Source organism: Mustelus asterias, unplaced genomic scaffold (assembly GCF_964213995.1).
Source record: "Mustelus asterias unplaced genomic scaffold, sMusAst1.hap1.1 HAP1_SCAFFOLD_2465, whole genome shotgun sequence".
Classification (NCBI taxonomy): Eukaryota; Metazoa; Chordata; class Chondrichthyes; order Carcharhiniformes; family Triakidae; genus Mustelus; species Mustelus asterias.
The window spans coordinates 27,450-52,705 of NW_027592410.1; the positions used below are offsets into that span (position 1 = coordinate 27,450).

The following is a 25,256-nucleotide window of genomic DNA, read 5'->3' on the forward strand; positions in this document are numbered from 1 at the left end:
TCCCTCAGCACTGACCCTCCCACAGTGCGGCGCTCTCTCAGCACTGACCCTCCCACAGTGCGGCGCTCCCTCAGCACTGACCCTCCCACAGTGCGGCGCTCCCTCAGCACTGACCCTCCCACAGTGCGGCGCTCCCTCAGCACTGACCCTCCCACTGTGCGGCGCTCCCTCAGCAGTGGCGCTCCCTCAGCACTGACCCTCCCACAGTGCGGCGCTCCCTCAGCCGTGGCGCTCCTTCAGCACTGACCCTCCCACAGTGCGGCGCTCCCTCAGCACTGACCCTCGCACAGTGCAGCGCTCCCTCAGCACTGACCCTCCCACAGTGCGGCGCTCCCTCAGCACTGACCCTCCCACAGCACTGACCCTCCCACAGTGCGGCGCTCCCTCAGCACTGACCCTCCCACAGTGCGGCGCTCCCTCAGCACTGACCCTCCCACAGTGCGGCGCTCCCTCAGCACTGACCCTCCCACAGTGCGGCGCTCCCTCAGCACTGACCCTCCCACAGTGCGGCGCTCCCTCAGCACTGACCCTCCCACAGTGCGGCGCTCCCTCAGCACTGACCCTCCCACAGTGCGGCGCTCCCTCAGCACTGACCCTCCCACACTGCGGCGCTCCCTCAGCACTGACCCTCCCACAGTGCGGCGCTCTCTCAGCACTGACCCTCCCACAGTGCGGCGCTCCCTCAGCACTGACCCTCCCACAGCGCGGCACTCCCTCAGCACTGACCCTCTGACCTTCAAAATTGTTGCAATGTCGGACGACCATGTTCACTCAAATGATGTGGGGAATGTGCTAAAGATAATGTTGAAATTTGAAGTTTATTTATTGGTGTCTCAAGTAGGCTTACATTAACACTGCGATGAAGTTACTGTGAAAATCCCCTAGTGGCCACACTCTGGCGCCTGTTCGGGTACACTGAGGGAGAATTTAGCACGGCCAATGCACCCTAACCAGCACGTCTTTCAGACTGACGGAGGAAACCCACGCAGACACGGGGAGAACATGCAGACTCCACGCAGACAGTGACCTGAGCTGGGAATTGAACCCGGGTCCCTGGCGCTATGAAGCAGCAGTGCTAACCACTGTGCCACCGTGCGGCAGTGGGATTGTGGATGACCCATGATCATATTGAATTGTGGATCAGTCTCGATGGACCGAATGGCCAACTCATACAATCATAGAAACTCTACAGTCCAGAAAGAGGCCATTCGGCCCATCGAGTCTGCACTGACCACAATCCCACCCAGGCCCTACCCCCATATCCCGACACATTTACGCACTAATCCCTCTAACCTACGCATCCCAGGACACTAAGGGGCAATTTTAGCATGGCCAATCAACCTAACCTGCACATCTTTGGACTGTGGGAGGAAACCGGAGCACCCGGAGGAAACCCACGCAGACACGAGGAGAATGTGCAGACTCCATTCCTGCTCCTATTTTCCACATTTCTATATCACGGTCTGAAAGTGCAGATGCTGAAGAGGATGATGTGATTGAGGGCTTTCTGCTGATTGCAATAGAGGGAATCTATTTCCTCCGATGGTCAGGAGGTGGTGTGGGAGCAGAGGGGGCGGGGTGGGTTAGAGCTGAGGGGGGTGCGGGGCGGGCGAGAGCGGGGGGGGGGGGGGGGGCACGGGGCGGGTTAGAGCGGGGGGGGCACGGGGCGGGGGGGGCGCAGGGCGGGTTGGAGCAGGGGGGGGTGGGTTAGAGCTGAGGGGGGTGCGGGGCGGGCGAGAGCAGAGGGGGGTGCGGGGCGGGCGAGAGCGGGGGGGGCACCGGGCGGGTTAGAGCTGAGGGGGGTGCGGGGCGGGCGAGAGCGGGGGGGGCACGGGGCGGGCTAGAGCAGAGGGGGGGGCACGGGGTGGGTTAGAGCAGGGGGGGCACGGGGCGGGCTAGAGCAGAGGGGGGTGCGCGGGGTGGGTTAGAGCAGGGGGGGGTGTGGGGCGGGTTAGAGCACAGGAGGGGGCACGGGGCGGGCTAGAGCAGAGGGGGGGGCGCGGGGCGGGTTAGAGCAGGGGGGGGCGCGGGGCGGGTTAGAGCAGAGGGGGGGCGCGGGGCGGGCTAGAGCAGAGGGGGGGGCACGGGGCGGGCTAGAGCAGAGGGGGCGGGGTGGGTTAGAGCAGAGGGGGGGGCGCGGGGCGGGCTAGAGCAGAGGGGGGGGGGGCGCGGGGCGGGCTAGAGCAGAGGGGGCGAGGTGGGTTAGAGCAGAGGGGGGGCGCGGGGTGGGCGAGAGCAGAGGGGGGGGCGCGGGGCGGGCGAGAGCGGGGGGGGGCACGGGGCGGGTTAGAGCAGAGGGGGCGGGGTGGGTTAGAGCAGAGGGGGGGCGCGGGGCGGGTTGGAGCAGAGGGGGGGGGGCGGGTTGGAGCAGAGGGGGGGTGCGGGGTGGGTTAGAGCAGAGGGGGGGCGCGGGGCGGGTTGGAGCAGAGGGGGGGTGCGGGTGGGTTAGAGCAGGGGGGTGGCGCGGGGCGGGTTAGAGCAGAGGGGGGACGGGGAGGGTTAGAGCAGAGGGGGGGGCGCGGGGCGGGTTAGAGCAGGGGGGGGTGCGGGGCGGGCTAGAGCAGAGGGGGGGGCGCGGGGCGGGTTAGAGCAGAGGGGGGGGCGCGGGGCGGGTTAGAGCAGAGGGGGGGTGCGGGGCGGGCTAGAGCAGAGGGGGGGTCGCAGGGCGGGCTAGAGCAGACTGGGGGGCGCAGGGCGGGCTAGAGCAGAGTGGGGGGCGCACGGGGCGGGTTAGAGCAGAGGGGGGGGCGCGGGGCGGGTTAGAGCAGAGGGGGGGGCGGGGTGGGTTAGAGCAGAGGGGGGGGCGCGGGGCGGGTTAGAGCAGAGGGGGGGGCGCGGGGCGGGTTAGAGCAGAGGGGGGGGCGCGGGGCGGGTTAGAGCAGAGGGGGGGGCGGGGTGGGTTAGAGCAGAGGGGGGGGCGCGGGGCGGGTTAGAGCAGAGGGGGGGGCGCGGGGCGGGTTAGAGCAGAGGGGGGGGCGCGGGGCGGGCTAGAGCAGAGGGGGGGGCGCGGGGCGGGCTAGAGCAGTGGGGGCGGGGTGGGCTAGAGCAGAGGGGGGGGCACGGGGCGGGCTGGAGCAGTGGGGGGGCGCGGGGCGGGTTAGAGCAGAGGGGGGGGCGCGGGGCGGGATAGAGCAGAGGGGGGGGGCGCGGGGCGGGCTAGAGCAGTGGGGGCGGGGTGGGCTAGAGCAGAGGGGGGGGCACGGGGCGGGCTGGAGCAGTGGGGGGGGCGCGGGGCGGGTTAGAGCAGAGGGGGGGCACGGGGCGGGTTGGAGCAGAGGGGGGGGTGCGGGGCGGGCGAGAGCGGGGGGGGGCACGGGGCGGGTTAGAGCAGAGGGGGCGGGGCGGGTTAGAGCAGAGGGGGGGGTGCGGGGCGGGTTAGAGCAGAGGGGGGGCGGGGTGGGTTAGAGCAGAGGTGGGGGGCGCGGGGCGGGTTAGAGCAGGGGGGGGCGCGGTGCGGGTTAGAGCAGAGGGGGGGGCGCGGGGCGGGCTAGAGCAGAGGGGGGGGCGCGGGGCGGGCTAGAGCAGAGGGGGGGGCGCGGGGCGGGTTAGAGCAGGGGGGGGCGGGTTGGCGCGGGGCGGGTGAGAGCAGAGGGGGGGTGCGGGGCGGGCTAGAGCAGAGGGGGGGCGCGGGGCGGGTTAGAGCAGAGGGGGGGCGCGGGGCGGGTTAGAGCAGGGGGGGTGCGGGGCGGGCTAGAGCAGAGGGGGGGGCGCGGGGCGGGTTAGAGCAGAGGGGGCACGGGGCGGGTTAGAGCAGAGGGGGGGTGCGGGGCGGGTTGGAGCAGAGGGGGGCACGGGGCGGGTTAGAGCAGAGGGGGGGTGCGGGGCGGGTTGGAGCAGAGGGGGGGCACGGGGCGGGTTAGAGCAGAGGGGGGCGCGGGGCGGGTTAGAGCAGAGGGGGGGTGCGGCGTGGGTTAGAGCAGAGGGGAGGTGCGGCGTGGGTTAGAGCAGAGGGGGGGTGCGGGGCGGGTTAGAGCAGCGGGAGCGCGCGGGGCGGGTTAGAGCAGAGGGGTGGTGCGGGGCGAGTTGGAGCAGAGGGGGGCACGGGGCGGGTTAGAGCAGAGGGGGGGTGCGGGGCGGGTTGGAGCAGAGGGGGGGTGCGGGGCGGGTTGGAGCAGAGGGGGGTGCGGGGCGGGTTAGAGCAGAGGGGGGGTGCGGGGCGGGTTAGAGCAGAGGGGGGGCGCGGGGCGGGCTAGAGCAGAGGGGGGGCGCGGGGTGGGCTAGAGCAAAGGGGGGGCGCGGGGCGTGTTAGAGCAGAGGGGGGGGCGCGGGGCGGATTAGAGCCGAGGGGGGGTGCGGGGCGGGCTGGAGCAGAGGGGGGGTGCGGGGCGGGTTGGGCAGAGAGGGGGCGCGGGGCGGGTTGGAGCAGAGGGGGGGTGCGGGGCGGGTTAGAGCAGAGGGGCGGGGCGGGTTAGAGCAGAGAGGGGGCGCGGGGCGGGCTGGAGCAGAGGGGGGGTGCGGGGCGGGTTAGAGCAGAGGGGGGGCGCGGGGCGGGTTAGAGCAGAGGGGGTCGCGGGGCGGGTTGGAGCAGAGGGGGGGTGCGGGGCGGGTTAGAGCAGAGGGGCGGGGCGGGTTAGAGCAGAGAGGGGGCGCGGGGCGGGCTGGAGCAGAGGGGGGTTGCGGGGCGGGCTGGAGCAGAGGGGGGGCGCGGGGCGGGTTAGAGCAGAGGGGGGTTGCGGGGCGGGTTAGAGCAGAGGGGGGTTGCGGGCGGGTTAGAGCAGAGGGGGGGCGCGGGGCGGGCTGGAGCAGAGGGAGGGTGCGGGGCGGGTTAGAGCAGAGGGGGGTTGCGGGGCGGGTTAGAACAGAGGGGGGGCGCGGGGCGGGTTAGAGCAGAGGGGGGGTGCGGGGCGGGTTAGAGCAGAGGGGGGGCACGGGGTGGGTTAGAGCAGAGGGGGGGTGCGGGGCGGGTTTAGAGCAGAGGGGGGGCGCGGGGCGGGTTAGAGCAGAGGGGGGGTGCGGGGCGGGTTAGAGCAGAGGGGGGGCGCGGGGCGGGTTAGAGCAGAGGGGGGGTGTAGGGCGGGTTAGAGCAGGGGGGGGCGCGGGGCGGGCTGGAGCAGAGGGGGGTTGCGGGGCGGGTTAGAGCAGAGGGGGGCGCGGGGCGGGCTGGAGCAGAGGGGGGGCGCGGGGCGGGTTAGAGCAGAGGGGGGGTGCGGGGCGGGCTGGAGCAGAGGGGGGGCGCGGGGCGGGTTCGAGCAGAGAGGGGGCGCGGGGCGGGTTAGAGCAGAGGGGGTTGCGGGGCGGGTTAGAGCAGAGGGGGGCACGGGGCGGGTTAGAGCAGGGGGGGGCGCGGGGCGGGTTAGAGCAGAGGGGGGGCGCGGGGCGGGCTAGAGCAGAGGGGGGGCACGGGGCGGGTTAGAGCAGAGGGGGGGCGCGGGGCGGGCTAGAGCAGAGGGGGGGCGCGGGCCGGGTTAGAGCAGAGGGGGGGTGCGGGGCGGGTTAGAGCAGAGGGGGAGGGCGGGGCGGGCTAGAGCAGAGGGGGGGGGCGCGGGCCGGGTTAGAGCAGAGGGGGGGGGTGCGGGGCGGGTTAGAGCAGAGGGGGGGTGCGGGGCGGGTTAGAGCAGAGGGGGTTGCGGGGCGGGTTAGAGCAGAGGGGGGGTGCGGGGCGGGTTAGAGCAGAGGGGGGGCGTGGGGCGGGTTCGAGCAGAGGGGGGGCACGGGGTGGGCTGGAGCAGAGGGGTGGCGCGGGGCGGGTTAGAGCAGAGGGGAGGCGCGGGGTGGGTTGGAGCAGAGGGGGGGCACGGGGTGGGCTGGAGCAGAGGGGGGGGGCGCGGGGCGGGTTGGAGCAGAGGGGGGGCGCGGGGCCGGCTGGAGCAGAGGGGGGGCGCGGGGCGGGCTGGAGCAGAGGGGGGGCGCGGGGCGGGTTAGAGCAGAGGGGGGGGCGCGGGGCAGGTTAGAGCAGAGGGGGGGGCGCGGGGCGGGTTTGAGCAGAGGGGAGGTGCGGGGCGGGTTAGAGCAGAGGGGGGGCGCGGGGCGGGCTGGAGCAGAGGGGGGGGGCACGGGGCGGGTTAGAGCAGAGGGGGGGCACGGGGCGGGTTAGAGCAGAGGGGGGCGCGGTGCGGGCTGGAGCAGGAGGGGGGGCACGGGGCGGGTTAGAGCAGAGGGGGGGCACGGGGCGGGTTAGAGCAGAGTGGGGGTGCGGGGCGGGTTAGAGCAGAGGGGGGGGCGCGGGGCGGGTTGGAGCAGAGGGGGGCACGGGGCGGGTTGGAGCAGAGGGGGGCACGGGGCGGGTTAGAGCAGAGGGGGGGTGCGGGGCGGGTTGGAGCAGAGGGGGGGTGCAGGGCGGGTTGGAGCAGAGGGGGGCACGGGGCGGGTTAGAGCAGAGGGGGGGTGCGGGGCGGGTTGGAGCAGAGGGGGGGTGCGGGGCGGGTTGGAGCAGAGGGGGGGCGCGGGGCGGGCTGGAGCAGAGGGGGGGTACGGGGCGGGTTAGAGCCGAGGGGGGGTGCGGGGCGGGTTAGAGCAGAGGGGGGGTGCGGGGCGGGTTAGAGCAGAGGGGGGGCGCGGGGCGGGCTAGAGCAGAGGGGGGGCGCGGGGCGGGTTAGAGCAGAGGGGGGGGCGCGGGGCGGGTTAGAGCCGAGGGGGGGCGCGGGGCGGGTTAGAGCAGAGGGGGGGCGCGGGGCGGGCTGGAGCAGAGGGGGGGTGCGGGGCGGGTTAGAGCAGAGGGGGGGCGCGGGGCGGGTTAGAGCCGAGGGGGGGCGCGGGGCGGGTTAGAGCAGAGAGGGGGCGCAGGGCGGGCTGGAGCAGAGGGGGGGCGCGGGGCGGGTTAGAGCAGAGGGGGGGCGCGGGGCGGGTTAGAGCAGAGGGGGGGCGCGGGGCGGGTTGGAGCAGAGGGGGGGTGCGGGGCGGGTTAGAGCAGAGGGGCGGGGCGGGGCGGGTTAGAGCAGAGAGGGGGCGCGGGGCGGGCTGGAGCAGAGGGGGGGTGCAGGGCGGGCTGGAGCAGAGGGGGGGCGCGGGGCGGGTTAGAGCAGAGGGGGGGCGCGGGGCGGGTTAGAGCAGAGGGGCGGGGCGGGTTAGAGCAGAGAGGGGGTGCGGGCGGGTTAGAGCAGAGGGGGGGTGCGGGGCGGGCTGGAGCAGAGGGGGGGCGCGGGGCGGGTTAGAGCAGAGGGGGGTTGCGGGGCGGGTTAGAGCAGAGGGGGGGCGCGGGGCGGGCTGGAGCAGAGGGGGGGTGCGGGGCGGGTTAGAGCAGAGGGGGGTTGCGGGGCGGGTTAGAGCAGAGGGGGGCGCGGGGCGGGCTAGAGCAGAGGGGGGGCACGGGGCGGGTTAGAGCAGAGGGGGGCGCGGGCCGGGTTCGAGCAGAGGGGGGGCGCGGGCCGGGTTAGAGCGAGGGGGGGCGCGGGGCGGGTTAGAGCAGAGGGGGGGGTGCGGGGCGGGTTAGAGCAGAGGGGGGGCGCGGGGCGGGCTAGAGCAGAGGGGGGCGCGGGACGGGTTCGAGCAGAGGGGTGGCGCGGGGCGGGTTAGAGCAGAGGGGGGGGTGCGGGGTGGGTTGGAGCAGAGGGGGGGCGCGGGGAGGGTTAGAGCAGAGGGGGGGGCGCGGGGTGGGTTAAAGCAGAGGGGGGTCGCGGGGCGGGTTAGAGCAGAGGGGGGGCGCGTGGCGGGTTAGAGCCGAGGGGGGGCGCGGGGTGGGTTAGAGCAGAGGGGGTGGCGCGGGGTGGGTTAGAGCAGAGGGGGGGGCGGGGGTGGGTTAGAGCAGAGGGGGGGTGCGGGGCGGGCTGGAGCAGAGGGGTGCGCGGGGCGGGTTAGAGCAGGGGGGGGTGCGGGGCAGGTTAGAGCAGAGGGGGGCGCGGGGTGGGTTAGAGCAGAGGGGGGGCGCGGGGTGGGTTAGAGCAGAGGGGGGGCGCGGGGTGGGTTAGAGCAGAGGGGGGGCGCGTGGTGGGTTAGAGCAGAGGGGGGGCGCGGGGTGGGTTAGAGCAGAGGGGGGGGCGCGGGGTGGGTTAGAGCAGAGGGGGGGGCGCGGGGCGGGTTAGAGCCGAAGGGGGGCGCGGGGTGGGTTAGAGCAGAGGGGGGGCGCGGGGCGGGTTAGAGCAGAGGGGGGGCGCGGGGCGGGTTAGAGCAGAGGGGGGGCGCGGGGCGGGTTAGAGCAGAGGGGGGGCGCGGGGCGGTTTAGAGCAGAGGGGGGGTGCGGGGCGGGTTAGAGCAGAGGGGGGGTGCGGGGCGGGTTAGAGCAGAGGGGGGGCGCGTGGCGGGTTAGAGCAGAGGGGGGGCGCGGGGCGGGTTAGAGCAGAGGGTGGCACGGGGTGGGCTGGAGCAGAGGGGGGGCGCGGGGCGGGTTAGAGCAGAGGGGGGGCGCGGGGCGGGCTGGAGCAGAGGGGGGGCACGGGGCGGGCTGGAGCAGAGGGGGGGCGCGGGGCGGGTTAGAGCAGAGGGGGGGGCGCGGGGCGGGTTAGAGCAGAGGGGGGGGCGCGGGGCGGGTTGGAGCAGAGGGGGGGTGCGGGGCGGGCTGGAGCAGAGGGGGGGCGCGGGGCGGGTTAGAGCAGAGGGGGGGCGCGGGGCGGGTTAGAGCAGAGGGGCGGGGCGGGTTAGAGCAGAGAGGGGGTGCGGGCGGGTTAGAGCAGAGGGGGGGTGCGGGGCGGGCTGGAGCAGAGGGGGGGCGCGGGGCGGGTTAGAGCAGAGGGGGGTTGCGGGGCGGGTTAGAGCAGAGGGGGGGCGCGGGGCGGGCTGGAGCAGAGGGGGGGTGCGGGGCGGGTTAGAGCAGAGGGGGGTTGCGGGGCGGGTTAGAGCAGAGGGGGGCGCGGGGCGGGCTAGAGCAGAGGGGGGGCACGGGGCGGGTTAGAGCAGAGGGGGGGCGCGGGCCGGGTTCGAGCAGAGGGGGGGCGCGGGCCGGGTTAGAGCAGAGGGGGGGCGCGGGGCGGGTTAGAGCAGAGGGGGGGGTGCGGGGCGGGTTAGAGCAGAGGGGGGGCGCGGGGCGGGCTAGAGCAGAGGGGGGCGCGGGACGGGTTCGAGCAGAGGGGTGGCGCGGGGCGGGTTAGAGCAGAGGGGGGGGGGTGCGGGGTGGGTTGGAGCAGAGGGGGGGCGCGGGGAGGGTTAGAGCAGAGGGGGGGGCGCGGGGTGGGTTAAAGCAGAGGGGGGTCGCGGGGCGGGTTAGAGCAGAGGGGGGGCGCGTGGCGGGTTAGAGCCGAGGGGGGGCGCGGGGTGGGTTAGAGCAGAGGGGGTGGCGCGGGGTGGGTTAGAGCAGAGGGGGGGGCGGGGGTGGGTTAGAGCAGAGGGGGGGTGCGGGGCGGGCTGGAGCAGAGGGGTGCGCGGGGCGGGTTAGAGCAGGGGGGGGTGCGGGGCAGGTTAGAGCAGAGGGGGGCGCGGGGTGGGTTAGAGCAGAGGGGGGGCGCGGGGTGGGTTAGAGCAGAGGGGGGGCGCGGGGTGGGTTAGAGCAGAGGGGGGGCGCGGGGTGGGTTAGAGCAGAGGGGGGGCGCGGGGTGGGTTAGAGCAGAGGGGGGGGCGCGGGGTGGGTTAGAGCAGAGGGGGGGGCGCGGGGCGGGTTAGAGCCGAAGGGGGGCGCGGGGTGGGTTAGAGCAGAGGGGGGGCGCGGGGCGGGTTAGAGCAGAGGGGGGGCGCGGGGCGGGTTAGAGCAGAGGGGGGGCGCGGGGCGGGTTAGAGCAGAGGGGGGGCGCGGGGCGGGTTAGAGCAGAGGCGGGGCGCGGGGCGGGTTAGAGCAGAGGGGGGGTGCGGGGCGGGTTAGAGCAGAGGGGGGGTGCGGGGCGGGTTAGAGCAGAGGGGGGGCGCGGGGCGGGTTAGAGCAGAGGGGGGGCGCGGGGCGGGTTAGAGCAGAGGGGGGCACGGGGTGGGCTGGAGCAGAGGGGGGGCGCGGGGCGGGTTAGAGCAGAGGGGGGGCGCGGGGCGGGCTGGAGCAGAGGGGGGGCGCGGGGCGGGCTGGAGCAGAGGGGGGGCGCGGGGCGGGTTAGAGCAGAGGGGGGGGCGCGGGGCGGGTTAGAGCAGAGGGGGGGGCGCGGGGCGGGTTGGAGCAGAGGGGGGGTGCGGGGCGGGTTAGAGCAGAGGGGGGGCGCGGGGCGGGCTGGAGCAGAGGGGAGGGCACGGGGCGGGTTAGAGCAGAGGGGGGGCACGGGGCGGGTTGGAGCAGAGGGGGGCGCGGTGCGGGCTGGAGCAGAGGGGGGGGCACGGGGCGGGTTAGAGCAGAGGGGGGGGCACGGGGCGGGTTAGAGCAGAGGGGGGGCGCGGGGCGGGTTAGAGCAGGGGGGGGCATGGGGCGGGTTAGAGCGGGAGGGGGCGCGGGGCGGGTTAGAGCAAGGGGGGGCACGGGGCGGGTTAGAGCAGGGGGGGGCACGGGGCGCGTTAGAGCAGGGGGGGGTGCGGGGCGGGCTGGAGCAGAGGGGGGCGCGGGGCGGGTTAGAGCAGAGGGGGGGTGCGGGGCGGGTTAGCGCAGAGGGGGGTGCGGGGCGGGTTAGAGCAGAGGGGGGTTGCGGGGCGGGCTGGAGCAGAGGGGGGGTGCGGGGCGGGCTGGAGCAGAGGGGGGGTGCGGGGCGGGTTAGAGCAGAGGGGGGGCGCGGGGCGGGTTCGAGCAGAGGGGGGGTGCGGGGCGGGTTGGAGCAGAGGGGGGGTGCGGCGCGGGTTAGAGCAGAGGGGGGGCGCGGGGCTGGCTCGAACAAGTGGGGGGATAACCTGAAAATGAGAGGCTGGCGTCAGCAAGTACTTCCTCTCACACACGGCACCAGGAATCTGCAACCCTCTCCCAAGCTGCTGAGACTGGGGACCAATCGGAGAATTCAAAACAAGATTGAGGGTGCGGGGAGATGGAATGAAGATATCGACCAGCCTGGATTGAATTCACGGGTGGAATGGGCTCGAGAGGGGCTGAATGGCCTCCTCCTGTCCCTGTAGATCAGGATGGAGAGGGGCTGAATGGCCTCCTCCTGTTCCTGTATATCAGGATGGAGAGGGGCTGAATGGCCTCCTCCTGTTCCTGTATATCAGGATGGAGAGGGGCTGAATGGCCTCCTCCTGTTCCTGTATATCAGGATGGAGAGGGGCTGAATGGCCTCCTCCTGTTCCTGTATATCAGGATGGAGAGGGGCTGAATGGCCTCCTCCTGTTCCTGTATATCAGGATGGAGAGGGGCTGAATGGCCTCCTCCTGTTCCTGTATATCAGGATGGAGAGGGGCTGAATGGCCTCCTCCTGTTCCTGTATATCAGGATGGAGAGGGGCTGAATGGCCTCCTCCTGTTCCTGTATATCAGGATGGAGAGGGGCTGAATGGCCTCCTCCTGTTCCTGTATATCAGGATGGAGAGGGGCTGAATGGCCTCCTCCTGTTCCTGTATATCAGGATGGAGAGGGGCTGAATGGCCTCCTCCTGTTCCTGTACATTTGGTTTGTTTTATTATTGTCACGTGTATTGGGATACAGGGCAAAGCAGACCAGACACAGAGCAGGAAAGAAGTGGGTGCAGAATGTACTGTTTAAAACAGTCAGAATGTAGTTTGAGAAACATGGAACAAGAGTAAAATATAGAATTAGAGGTAATGCTGGGAACAGCTTGGAAGAAGTTGCCACGTCCCCGTGCTACCTTGGAGATCATGGAGAGGGGCTGAATGGCCTCCACTAGTCTCATAATGTCAGTGAGGTTGAGAGGTTTTCACAGCGAAATGATTTAATTCCTGCTGATTTATTTTCTGTATGTTAGGCTCTCTCTGAGCACGAGGATGAAATTCCTGAGACCATTCGGACTGCACAACTCATCAAAGATCTCGCCAAAGAGATTCGCCTGGTGGATGTGAGTGTTATACACTGTGCGTCTGCTGTATTTCCAACTCTTTCCATACTTCGCTGGGGCGAAGGTTTCACCTGTACTAGCTCCACCCCCTCCGCACTGCCCTCCGTACTGCACTGACCCCCTCACAGTGCGGCGCTCCCTCAGCACTGACCCCTCACAGTGCGGCGCTCCCTCAGCACTGACCCCCTCACAGTGCGGCGCTCCCTCAGCACTGACCCCCCTCACAGTGCGGCGCTCCCTCAGCACTGACCCCCTCACAGTGCGGCGCTCCCTCAGCACTGACCCCCTCACAGTGCGGCCCTCCTTCAGCACTGACCCCCTCACAGTGGGCGCTCCCTCATCACTGACCCTCCCACAGTGTGGCGCTCCCTCAGCACTGACCCTCCCACAGTGCGGCGCTCCCTCAGCACTGACCCTCCCACAGTGCGGCGCTCCCTCAGCACTGACCCTTCCACAGTGTGGTGCTCCCTCTGCACTGACCCCCTCACAGTGCGGCGCACCCTCAGCACTGACCCTCCCACAGTGCGGCGCTCCCTCAGCACTGACCCTCCCACAGTGCGGCGCTCCCTCAGCACTGACCCTCCCACAGTGTGGCGCCCCCTCAGCACTGACCCTCCCTCAGCACTGACCCACCCTCAGCACTGACCCACCCTCAGCACTGACCCTCCCACAGTGCGGCGCTCCCTCAGCACTGACCCTCCCACAGTGTGGCGCTCCCTCAGCACTGACCCTCCCACAGTGCGGCACTCCCTCAGCACTGACCCTCCCACAGTGCGGCGCTCCCTCAGCACTGACCCTCCCACAGTGCGGCGCTCCCTCAGCACTGACCCTCCCACAGTGCGGCGCTCCCTCAGCACTGACCCTCCCATAGTGCGGCACTCCCTCAGCACTGACCCTCCCACAGTGCGGCACTCCCTCAGCACTGACCCTCCCACAGTGCGGCGCTCCCTCAGCACTGACCCTCCCACAGTGTGGCGCTCCCTCAGCACTGACCCTCCCACAGTGCGGCACTCGCTCAGCACTGACCTTCCCACAGTGCGGCGCTCCCTCAGCACTGACCCTCCCACAGTGCGGCGCTCCCTCAGCACTGACCTTCCCACAGTGCGGCGCTCCCTCAGCACTGACCTCCCACAGTGCGGCGCTCCCTCAGCACTGACCCTCCCACAGTGCGGCGCTCCCTCAGCACTGACCCTCCCACAGTGCGGCGCTCCCTCAACACTGACCCTCCCACAGTGCGGCACTCCCTCAGCACTGACCCTCCCACAGTGCGGCACTCCCTCAGCACTGACCCTCCCACAGTGCGGCACTCCCTCAGCACTGATCCTCCCACAGTGCGGTGCTCCCTCAGCACTGACCCTCCCACAGTGCGGCACTCGCTCAGCACTGACCCTCCCACAGTGCGGCACTCCCTCAGCACTGACCCTCCCACAGTGCGGTGCTCCCTCAGCACTGACCCTCCCACAGTGCGGCGCTCCCTCAGCACTGACCCTCCCACAGTGCGGCGCTCCCTCAGCACTGACCCTCCCACAGTGCGGCGCTCCCTCAGCACTGACCCTCCCACAGTGCGGCGCTCCCTCAGCACTGACCCTCCCACAGTGCGGCGCTCCTTCAGCACTGACCCTCCCACAGTGCGGTGCTCCCTCAGCACTGACCCTCCCACAGTGCGGCGCTCCCTCAGCACTGACCCTCCCACAGTGCAGCACTCCCTCAGCACTGACCCTCCCACAGTGCAGCACTCCCTCAGCACTGACCCTCCCACAGTGCAGCACTCCCTCGGCACTGACCCTCCCACAGTGCGGCGCTCCCTCAGCACTGACCCTCCCACAGTGCAGCACTCCCTCGGCACTGACCCTCCCACAGTGCGGCGCTCCCTCAGCACTGACCCTCCCACAGTGCGGCGCTCCCTCAGCACTGACCCTCCCACAGTGCAGCGCTCCCTCGGCACTGACCCTCCCACAGTGCGGCGCTCCCTCAGCACTGACCCTCCCACAGTGCGGCGCTCCCTCAGCACTGACCCTCCCACAGTGCAGCACTCCCTCGGCACTGACCCTCCCACAGTGCGGCGCTCCCTCAGCACTGACCCTCCCACAGTGCGGCGCTCCCTCAGCACTGACCCTCCCACAGTGCAGCACTCCCTCAGCACTGACCCTCCCACAGTGCGGCGCTCCCTCAGCACTGACCCTCCCACAGTGCGGCGCTCCCTCAGCACTGACCCTCCCACAGTGCACCACTCCCTCGGCACTGACCCTCCCACAGTGCGGCGCTCCCTCAGCACTGACCCTCCCACAGTGCAGCACTCCCTCGGCACTGACCCTCCCACAGTGCGGCGCTCCCTCAGCACTGACCCTCCCACAGTGCAGCACTCCCTCAGCACTGACCCTCCCACAGTGCGGCGCTCCCTCAGCACTGACCCTCCCCACAGTGCGGCGCTCCCTCAGCACTGACCCTCCCACAGTGCAGCACTCCCTCAGCACTGACCCTCCCACAGTGCGGCGCTCCCTCAGCACTGACCCTCCCACAGTGCGGCGCTCCCTCAGCACTGACCCTCCCACAGTGCGGCGCTCCCTCAGCACTGACCCTCCCACAGTGCGGCACTCCCTCAGCACTGACCCTCCCACAGTGCAGCACTCCCTCAGCACTGACCCTCCCACAGTGCGGCGCTCCCTCAGCACTGACCCTCCCACAGTGCGGCGCTCCCTCAGCACTGACCCTCCCACAGTGCGGCGCTCCCTCAGCACTGACCCTCCCACAGTGCGGCGCTCCCTCAGCACTGACACTCCCACAGTGCGGCGCTCCCTCAGCACTGACCCTCCCACAGTGCGGCGCTCCCTCAGCACTGACCCTCCGACAGTGCGGCGCTCCCTCAGCACTGACCCTCCCACAGTGCGGCGCTCCCTCAGCACTGACCGTCCCACAGTGCAGCACTCCCTCAGCACTGACCCTCCCACAGTGCAGCACTCCCTCAGCACTGACCCTCCCACAGTGCGACGCTCCCTCAGCACTGACCCTCCCACAGTGCGGCGCTCCCTCAGCACTGACCCTCCCACAGTGCGACGCTCCCTCAGCACTGACCCTCCCACAGTGCGGCGCTCCCTCAGCACTGACCCTCCCACAGTCCCGTGCTCCCTCGGTGCCGCTCTGTTAACTGTTTGCCTGCCGGGGACTATTTGAAAGCTTATCCAGTGTCCCGCTGTGTTTTGTCAGACCGCAGGGAAGGTGGGTGGGCCGTTCGGCCTACACCGCAGCCCACAGACGCTCATCACCCCCGGCAACAACGAGAAACCCGGCCGTAAGAAGGGAGGCCTGCCGAAGGACAGCGGCAAGAGGAAGGGAAAGAGAGGGAAGGAGCCGGTGGGATTGCTGACACCAGACCTGGATCTCCTGGAGATGCACACCAAACAGACGCTGCAGAAACTGGGGTCTCCCAAAAAGGAGAAGGTGAGGGTGTTTCCCTGCGGCGGGCAGTGTCTCCCCTGCTCGGGTAACCTTCTGAATGTGGAGAAATGTGGGGTCACAGGGATTGTCACTCCCACCCAGCCTCTCGCTCCCACTCTTCCCCCTCCCACTCTTCCCCCTCCCACTCTTCCCCCTCCCACTCTTCCCCCTCCCACTCTTCCCCCTCCCACTCTTCCCCCTCCCACTCTTCCCCCTCCCACTCTTCCCCCTCCCACTCTTCCCCCTCCCACTCTTCCCCCTCCCACTCTTCCCCCTCCCACTCTTCCCCCTCCCACTCTTCCCCCTCCCACTCTTCCCCCTCCCACACTTCCCCCTCCCACTCTTCCCCCTCCCACTCGTCCCCCTCCCCCTCTTCCCCCTCCCCCTCTTCCCCCTCCCCCTCTTCCCGCTCCCCCTCTTCCCGCTCCCCCTCTTCCCGCTCCCCCTCTTCCCGCTCCCCTCTTCCCGCTCCCCCTCTTCCCGCTCCCCCTCTTCCCGCTCCCCTCTTCCGCTCCCCCTCTTCCCGCTCCCCCTCTTCCCGCTCCCCCTCTTCCCGCTCCCCCTCTTCCCGCTCCCCCTCTTCCCGCTCCCCCTCTTCCCGCTCCCCCTCTTCCCGCTCCCCCTCTTCCCGCTCCCCCTCTTCCCGCTCCCCCTCTTCCCGCTCCCCCTCTTCCCGCTCCCCCTCTTCCCGCTCCCCCCTCTTCCCGCTCCCCTCTTCCCGCTCCCCCTCTTCCCGCTCCCCCTCTTCCCGCTCCCCCTCTTCCCGCTCCCCCTCTTCCCGCTCCCCCTCTTCCCGCTCCCCCTCTTCCCCGCTCCCCCTCTTCCCGCTCCCCCTCTTCCCGCTCCCCCTCTTCCCGCTCCCCCTCTTCCCGCTCCCCCTCTTCCCGCTCCCCCTCGCCCCGCTCCCCCTCGCCCCGCTCCCCCTCGCCCCGCTCCCCCTCGCCCCGCTCCCCCTCGCCCCGCTCCCCCTCGCCCCGCTCCCCCTCGCCCCGCTCCCCCTCGCCCCGCTCCCCCTCGCCCCGCTCCCCCTCGCCCCGCTCCCCCTCGCCCCGCTCCCCCTCGCCCCGCTCCCCCTCGCCCCGCTCCCCCGCTCCCCCTCGCCCCGCTCCCCCTCGCCCCGCTCCCCCTCGCCCCGCTCCCCCTCGCCCCGCTCCCCCTCGCCCCGCTCCCCCTCGCCCCGCTCCCCCTCGCCCCGCTCCCCCTCGCCCCGCTCCCCCTCGCCCCGCTCCCCCTCGCCCCGCTCCCCCTCGCCCCGCTCCCCCTCGCCCCGCTCCCCCTCCCGCCCCCTCGCCCCGCTCCCCCTCGCCCCGCTCCCCCTCGCCCCGCTCCCCCTCGCCCCGCTCCCCTCGCCCCGCTCCCCCTCGCCCCGCTCCCCCTCGCCCCGCTCCCCCTCGCCCCGCTCCCCCTCGCCCCGCTCCCCCTCGCCCCGCTCCCCCTCGCCCCGCTCCCCTCGCCCCGCTCCCCCTCGCCCCGCTCCCCCTCGCCCCGCTCCCCCTCGCCCCGCTCCCCTCGCCCCGCTCCCCCTCGCCCCGCTCCCCCTCGCCCCGCTCCCCCTCGCCCCGCTCCCCCTCGCCCCGCTCCCCCTCGCCCCGCTCCCCCTCGCCCCGCTCCCCCTCGCCCCGCTCCCCCTCGCCCCGCTCCCCCTCGCCCCGCTCCCCCTCGCCCCGCTCCCCCTCGCCCCGCTCCCCCTCGCCCCGCTCCCCCTCGCCCCGCTCCCCCTCGCCCCGCTCCCCCTCGCCCCGCTCCCCCTCGCCCCGCTCCCCCTCGCCCCGCTCCCCCTCGCCCCGCTCCCCCTCGCCCCGCTCCCCTCGCCCCGCTCCCCCTCGCCCCGCTCCCCCTCGCCCCGCTCCCCCTCGCCCCGCTCCCCCTCGCCCCGCTCCCCCTCGCCCCGCTCCCCTCGCCCCGCTCCCCCTCGCCCCGCTCCCCCTCGCCCCGCTCCCCCTCGCCCCGCTCCCCCTCGCCCCGCTCCCCCTCGCCCCGCTCCCCCTCGCCCCGCTCCCCCTCGCCCCGCTCCCCCTCGCCCCGCTCCCCGACCCTCTCTTCCCCCCCCCCCCGACCCCCTCTCTTTCTCCCCCCCGACCCCCTCTCTCTCTTTCTCCCCCCCGACCCCCTCTCTCTCTTTCTCCCCCCCGACCCCCCCTCTCTCTTTCTCCCCCCGACCCCCTCTCTCTCTTTCTCCCCCCCGACCCCCTCTCTCTCTTTCTCCCCCCCGACCCCCCTCTCTCTTTCTCCCCCCCGACCCCCTCTCTCTCTTTCTCCCCCCCGACCCCCTCTCTCTCTTTCTCCCCCCCGACCCCCCCTCTCTCTTTCTCCCCCCCGACCCCCTCTCTCTCTTTCTCCCCCCCGACCCCCTCTCTCTCTCTCCCCCTCTCTCTCTCTCTCTCCCCCTCTCTCTCTCTCTTCCCCCCCCCCCTTTACTGAAACCTTGGAGGGATGTACGAGAGGTCACGTGCTCGAGCCCTGCACTGCCTGGAAAAGAAATGAAGGGCCATTGGCCTCCCTTTGTCTTCCTGACGCCTCTCCTGTGTCCTGTTCACAGCGCGACGTGCCCAGCTCCCAGCTGCAGGTGGAGGCGTTCGAGGGGGAGCTGGCAATGGATGCCTCAGTCGGCCTGGATGACAGCAAGTTACGCTTCGTGCTTTCCAACGGCAAGATCATGAGGCAAGTTCAAGTGGCTGCTTCGGTCATTCCCCTCATCTCCGGGGGGGAGCCCATTGCCACAAGCATTGGTCATGCTTTCCACATCAACCTCTCCCTGGAACGTTTTCCGATATCAGTTGTCAGGTTGTAGTTGCACGCTGTGGCTACCAGCTGGAGCGGTGCTGTAGCTTTCCCCAGTGTCTCTCTACTTACAATCATAGAATCCCTGCAGTGCACAAAGAGGCCATTTGGCCCATTGAGTCTGCCCAGACAAAGCCTCCTCCCCAGGCGCTATTCCCGTAATCTGTTTGCCCCGCTACCTCCCCTAACCTACACATCTAAGGGGCAATTTAACACGGCCAATCCACATAAGTGGCACACCTTCGGACTGAGAGAGCAAACCGGAGCACCCGGAGGAAACCCACGCAGACACGGGGAGAACGTGCAAACTCCAGACAGTCACCCAGAGCCGGGTCGCTGGCCACTGTGTCACCGTGCCGCCCTATTCACTGAACTGGGGACTTGGGCATTGCAGCCACGCCAGTTCATGTTCGCACCGCTCTACCTGACCTTCAAACTGGCTGAGGCTAGTTGTGTCTGTGCTGTAACTATCTCTTTCACACTCTGTTACCCTTCCCTCACACTCTTATTCTGTTTTACACACATTCTTGCACTCATCCATCATCACGTGCGTACACTCTTGTGCTCACCTGCCATCCCCTCAACCCTCCCTCCCCCCCCCCCCCCCCCCCCCCCCCCCCCCCGCCCCTGCTCCCGCATACGCCCTCACTCACACGGCCAACCTCCCCAAACCAGCCCCCCACCACACCTGAAGTCTGCCAGTTTCCCACCAGTGCTCAGACCCCCACACCCTCAGGTCTCAACGTGCCAATGCGTCTGTGGCCACGCCATAGGGCGGCACGGTGGCACAATAGTTTGCACTGCTGCCTCACAGCGCCAGGGACCCGGGTTCGATTCCCAGTTTAGGTCACTGTCTGTGTGGAGTTTGCACGTTCTCCCCGCGTCTGCGTGGGTTTCCTCCAAGTGCTCCATTTTCCTCCCACAGTCTGAAAGATGTGCGGGTTAGGGTGCATTGGCCATGCTAAATTCTCCGAACAGGCGCTGAATAGGGTGAGTTAGCCTGGGAGGGAAATCTCCTTGCTTTACAGAACCCCTTCTCTCCACAGCCCTCAATTCCCCAATCCCAGCATTGATAGTGCTCACAGACCCGGCTCCCACAGATTCCCGGGGGAAAGAATTCCTAAGATTCACGTTCCTTTGAGAGACCGGGCAGAATTTCTCCGTCCCGCCTGCCCCGGGAATCGTAGGGGGCAGGGGTGGGTCATGCAAAGGTCCGTTGACTCCGGGTGGGAAATTCTGGCCTTGGGGCGAGAGTGGCTGGAAAATCCCGCTGAAGGGATTCTTCTCCAGACCCGTCGCTGGGGCGGTGCAATGGAAACACCTCCCGACATTTGTCTAAACCCCCTGAGGGTCACTTCAATCATATCGTGTCTCGTCCTTCTGAACTCCCAAAGGAGTTCACACCCAACCTCTCCTCATATGGCACTCTCTCCGTACCTGGGATCATCCTGGTAAAGCTCCTCCGTGCTTCCTCTGACAATGATACATCTTCCCGCGGATAAGGGGGCCTAAGCTAAGCACGGTATTGTGTGAGCGCTCTAACTCTCCTCCTCCTCCTCCAGTAACAAGGGGGTGAGGTTTCAGACAGCCCCAGGGACATTTGAGCCGCTCTTTGGCATGCTGAAGGGGGTCAAACGCTGCATCAAGGATGAGTACGACTATGATTCCGAGGACGATTTACAGATCGATGAGACGCCACGCAAGGAACGCAGGGCGATGAACGCCACAAAGAAGCTGCTGAGTAAGATCCTGCTCTTTATAAACCTCTCCACATCAACCCCATCCCCGCGCTCCCACCGTGAAAGATTATCTAATCCGTATGGATAGCTCGATCCCCACTGACGTAATTTGATTTATTATTGTCACATCGGAACACAGTGGAAAGTATTGTGTCTTGCGCACTATCCAGACAAAGCATCCCGTTTACTGAGTACAGAGGGGAGAAGGAAAGGAGAGGATGCAGATTGTAGTGGTACACTCATAGCTAGGGTGCAGAGAAAGGTCAGCTTAATGATTGTGTTGAATGGTGGAGCAGGCTCGACGGTCTACTCATGCTTCTTCTGAATATCCAGCACCTCCTCGAGCACTCCAGACCGGGAAACATGGAAAATCTGCAGTTCCATGGCTTCTTTCCCCAGCTCGGGACATGCCAAAGCCCGACACAGCCAACCCAACCATGGTCATTGTTCTAAGTCTGGATACGTGTGGCCAATTTGCCGCTGCGAGTATCAGCCCGGGCCCGGGGTGTTGGGGGGGGGGGGGGGAGGGAGTGCTGTGGATAAAAGCTGAGGGGGTAACTGGGTGGAGTAGGGTGGGCGAGGGGTCAACACCGGCTCACGCTGACCTTGCCTGATATGTAATCTTGGCCACTCAACCTGTCGTGTCCCGTGTGAGTCAGCAGCCTGAACAGGAGCCCAAAGCTGCAGGTTGGATGAAATAATGTGACTGATGATAATACATCGTTGTCCCTCCACCTCCCTATTTAACATCTTCAACACAGTAGCATTTGTTGTCCAAACTCCTGCCTTCCTTCCTGCCAGTAATGCTGAAACTGTTCCCCAGGAAATAAGTAAATGGCAGTCCAGGATGTAAACATTTATCTGTCACACTGCAGTTACCGGCTCTCGCCACTAGGTTTTCTAACATTCATTCTTTCGCGGAACGTAGACTTCGCAGGGCTGGGACCGCAGTTGTTGTCCCTCCCTGATTGCCCCCTAACCTGACTGGCTGGCTCGGGCCATTTCAGAGGGGCAGTTAGGAGGCAGCCACGTTGCTATGTGGGATCCGAAGTCACAGGTAGGCCAGACCGGGTAAGGATGGCAGATTTCCTTCTCTCTAAAGGGGACATTAGTGAACCAGATGAGTTTTTACAACATGGTTTCGTGGTTGCCAAGACATCACTTGCTTTTGTTTGAATGCAGTCAGTTCCCAGCATTTGCACGGAAACAGGCCCTTCGGCCCAACCAGTCCATGCTGCCCCTCCAACTAGTCCCAATTGCCCGCGTTTGGCCCATATCCCTCTCGAATCCTTTCCCATCCATGTACTTATCCAAATGCTTTTTAAATGTTGCTGTCGAACCCGCCTCAACCACTGTCTCTGGCAGCTCATTCCACATTCACACCACCCTCTGCGTGAAGAAGTTGCCCCTCAGGTCCCTTTGCAATCTTTCCCCTCTCACCTTTAACCTCTGCCCTCTAGTTTTCAATTCCCCTTCCCTGGGAAAAAGTCTCCGGGCGTTCATCCTATCTCTGTCCCTCATGAGTTTATCCACCTCAGTAACGTCACCCCTCATTCTCCTACGTTCCAAGGAATAAAGTCCCATTCTGGCCAACCGCTCCCTATAACTCAGGCCCCAGTAGTCCTGGCAACATCCTGGGAAATCTTCTCTGCACTCTTTCCTGACACAGTATGTGGATAAGCCTACTAGAGGAGAGGCTGTACTTGATCTGGTGCTGGCTAATGAGCCTGGACAGGTGGAGGATCTCTCGGTGGGTGAGCATCTTGGGGATAGCGATCATAATTCTATCTCCTTCACGATAGCATTGGAAAGAGATAGGATCAGGCAGGCTAGGAAAGTGTTTCTCTGGAGTAAAGGGAAATACAGTGTCATCAGGGAGGAAATTAGACGGGTAAATTGGAAGGAGGCATTCTTGGGGAAAAGTACCGAAGGAAAGTGGAGGATTTTCAAGGAATGTTTGTCTGGAGCTCTGCATGACAACGTTCCGATGAGACAGGGGGGTGTTGGTAGGGTACGGGAACCGTGGTGCACGAAGGTTGTGATGAACCTGGTGAATAAGAAAAGAGAGGCGTACAGAAGGTTCAGAGAGCTAGGAGGAGTTAAGGATTTAGAGGAGTATACGGGATGTAGGAAGGAGCTTAAGAAGGAAATTAGGAGAGCGAGAAGGGGTCATGAGAAGGCCTTGGCGGGTAAGATTAAGGAGAATCCCAAGGCTTTCTACAAATATGTCAAGAGTAAAAGGATGAGATGTGAAGGCATAGGACCCTTAAAAGGTGAAGGGGGAAAAGTTTGTGCGGAACCGTTAGAAATGGCGGAGCTGCTTAATGAATACTTTACCTCGGTATTCACGGTGGAAAGGGATCTGGGTGGTTGTACTGCTGGTTTGCGGTGGACAGAAAGGATCGAGCATGTGGACATAAAGAAAGAGGATGTGTTGGAACTATTGAATGGCATCAAGGTTGGTAAGTCGCCGGGACCGGATGGGATGTACCCCAGGTTACTGTGGGAGGTGAGGGAGGAGATTGCGGAGCCTTTGGCGATGATCTTTGCATCGTCGATGGAGACGGGAGAGGTTCCGGAGGATTGGAGGATTGCAGATGTGGTCCCTATATTCAAGAAAGGGAACAGGGACAGCCCGGGAAATTACCGACCGGTGAGTCTAACCTCAGTGGTTGGTAAGTTGATGGAGAGGATCCTGAGAGACAGGATTTATGATCATCTAGAGAAGTTTAGTATGATCAAAAGTAGTCAGCACGGCTTTGTCAAGGGCAGGTCGTGCCTTACGAGCCTGGTTGAGTTCTTTGAAAATGTGACCAAACACATTGACGAAGGAAGAGCGGTGGATGTGGTCTATATGGACTTCAGCAAGGCGTTCGATAAGGTCCCCCATGCAAGACTTCTTGAGAAAGTGAGAGGGCATGGGATCCAAGGGGCTGTTGCCTTGTGGATCCAGAACTGGCTTGCCTGCAGAAGGCAGAGAGTGGCTGTGGAGGGGTCTTTCTCTGCATGGAGGTCAGTGACCAGTGGAGTGCCCCAGGGATCTGTTCTGGGACCCTTGCTGTTTGTCATTTTCATAAATGACCTGGATGAGGAAGTGGAGGGATGGGTTGGTAAGTTTGCTGACGACACCAAGGTAGGTGGTGTTGTGGATAGTTTGGAGGGATGTCAGAAGTTGCAGCGAGACATAGATAGAATGCAAGACTGGGCGGAGAAGTGGCAGATGGACTTCAACCCGGATAAGTGTGTGGTGATCCATTTTGGCAGATCCAATGGGATAAAGCAGCAGTATAATATGAAGGGTACCATTCTTAGCAGTGTAGAGGATCAGAAGGACCTTGGGGTCCGGGTCCATAGGACTCTTAAATCGGCCTCGCAGGTGGAGGATGCGGTCAAGAAGGCGTACGGCGTACTGGCCTTCATTAATCGAGGGATTGAGTTTAGGAGTCGGGAGATAATGCTGCAGCTTTATAGGACCCTGGTTAGACCCCACTTGGAGTACTGCGCGCAGTTCTGGTCACCTCATTACAGGAAAGATGTTGAAGCCATTGAAAGGGTGCAGAGGAGATTTACAAGGATGTTGCCTGGATTGGGGGGCATGCCTTATGAGGATAGGTTGAGGGAGCTTGGTCTCTTCTCCCTGGAGAGACGAAGGATGAGAGGTGACCTGATAGAGGTTTACAAGATGTTGAGAGGTCTGGATAGGGTAGACTCTCAGAGGCTATTTCCAAGGGCTGAAATGGTTGCTACGAGAGGACACCGGTTTAAGGTGCTGGGGGGTAGGTACAGAGGAGATGTCAGGGGTAAGTTTTTCACTCAGAGGGTGGTGGGTGAGTGGAATCGGCTGACGTCGGTGGTGGTGGAGGCAAACTCGTTGGGGTCTTTTAAGAGACTTCTGGATGAGTACATGGGATTTAATGGGATTGAGGGCTATAGATAGGCCTAGAGGTGGGGATGTGATCGGCGCAACTTGTGGGCCGAAGGGCCTGTTTGTGCTGTGGCTTTCTATGTTCTATGTTCTATGTTTCCAGTTTATCAGTGTCTTTCCGAAAGGGTGACCAAAACTATACACAATACTCCAAGTGTGGCCTCACCAAGGACTTGTACAATAATGTCCCAACTCCGATACTCAGTGTTCTGACTGAGGAAGGCCAGTGTCTAAACGCCTTCTTCACTGCCCGGTCTACCTGTGACACCGCTTTCAACAAACTATGCACGTGTTCTATCCTCAGAGTTGCCACGCCGACTGCCTCGAGCCAAACCATGTAAGGACCCAACCCGCAAGCGAGAGCCGGGCGAGGTGGACTTCGATATCGTGGTGAGGATGTTTCTTTCCATTATTGCCGGGTTCTCCCTTTCAGGCCGACACCCTCTCTCGCTCTGTCTCTCTCTCGCTCTGTCTCTCTCTCGCTCTGTCTCTCTCTCGCTCTGTCTCTCTCTCTCGCTCTGTCTCTCTCTCTCTCGCTCTGTCTCTCTCTCGCCCTGTCTCTCTCTCGCCCTGTCTCTCTCTCTCGCTCTGTCTCTCTCTCGCTCTGTCTCTCTCTCTCGCTCTGTCTCTCTCTCTCGCTCTGTCTCTCTCTCGCTCTGACTCTCTCTCGCTCTGTCTCTCTCTCGCTCTGTCTCTCTCTCTCGCTCTGTCTCTCTCTCGCTCTGACTCTCTCTCGCTCTGTCTCTCTCTCTCTCGCTCTGATTCTCTCTCTCGCTCCGTCTCTCTCTCGCTCCGTCTCTCTCTCTCGCTCCGTCTCTCTCTCTCGCTCCGTCTCTCTCTCTCGCTCCGTCTCTCTCTCTCGCTCCGTCTCTCTCTCTCGCTCCGTCTCTCTCTCTCGCTCCGTCTCTCTCTCTCGCTCCGTCTCTCTCTCTCGCTCCGTCTCTCTCTCTCGCTCCGTCTCTCTCTCTCGCTCCGTCTCTCTCTCTCGCTCCGTCTCTCTCTCTCGCTCCGTCTCTCTCTCTCGCTCCGTCTCTCTCTCGCTCCGTCTCTCTCTCTCGCTCCGTCTCTCTCTCGCTCCGTCTCTCTCTCGCTCCGTCTCTCTCTCTCGCTCCGTCTCTCTCTCGCTCCGTCTCTCTCTCTCGCTCCGTCTCTCTCTCTCGCTCCGTCTCTCTCTCGCTCCGTCTCTCTCTCTCGCTCCGTCTCTCTCTCTCGCTCCGTCTCTCTCTCTCGCTCCGTCTCTCTCTCTCGCTCCGTCTCTCTCTCTCGCTCCGTCTCTCTCTCTCGCTCCGTCTCTCTCTCTCGCTCCGTCTCTCTCTCTCGCTCCGTCTCTCTCTCTCGCTCCGTCTCTCTCTCTCGCTCCGTCTCTCTCTCTCGCTCCGTCTCTCTCTCTCGCTCCGTCTCTCTCTCTCGCTCCGTCTCTCTCTCTCGCTCCGTCTCTCTCTCTCGCTCCGTCTCTCTCTCTCGCTCCGTCTCTCTCTCTCGCTCCGTCTCTCTCTCTCGCTCCGTCTCTCTCTCTCGCTCCGTCTCTCTCTCTCGCTCCGTCTCTCTCTCTCGCTCCGTCTCTCTCTCTCGCTCCGTCTCTCTCTCTCGCTCCGTCTCTCTCTCTCGCTCCGTCTCTCTCTCTCGCTCCGTCTCTCTCTCTCGCTCCGTCTCTCTCTCTCGC

The 25,256-nt window shown here is 66.5% G+C and overlaps 1 protein-coding gene across 1 annotated transcript in view; it reads left to right on the forward strand.

The window, feature by feature from the left end:
• LOC144489718 (histone lysine demethylase PHF8-like) overlaps window positions 1–24,354 on the forward strand; it is a 50,948-nt gene extending 26,594 nt beyond the window's left edge. The window contains exons 7-11 of the mRNA XM_078207569.1: window positions 11,624–11,713; window positions 14,918–15,151; window positions 17,688–17,809; window positions 19,492–19,670; window positions 23,898–24,354. Of these exons, the coding sequence (XP_078063695.1) occupies window positions 11,624–11,713; window positions 14,918–15,151; window positions 17,688–17,809; window positions 19,492–19,670; window positions 23,898–24,253 (981 nt within the window). The 3' untranslated portion in view covers window positions 24,254–24,354. The remainder of the gene's footprint in view (window positions 1–11,623; window positions 11,714–14,917; window positions 15,152–17,687; window positions 17,810–19,491; window positions 19,671–23,897) is intronic.
• The last annotated feature ends 902 nt before the right edge of the window (window positions 24,355–25,256 follow it).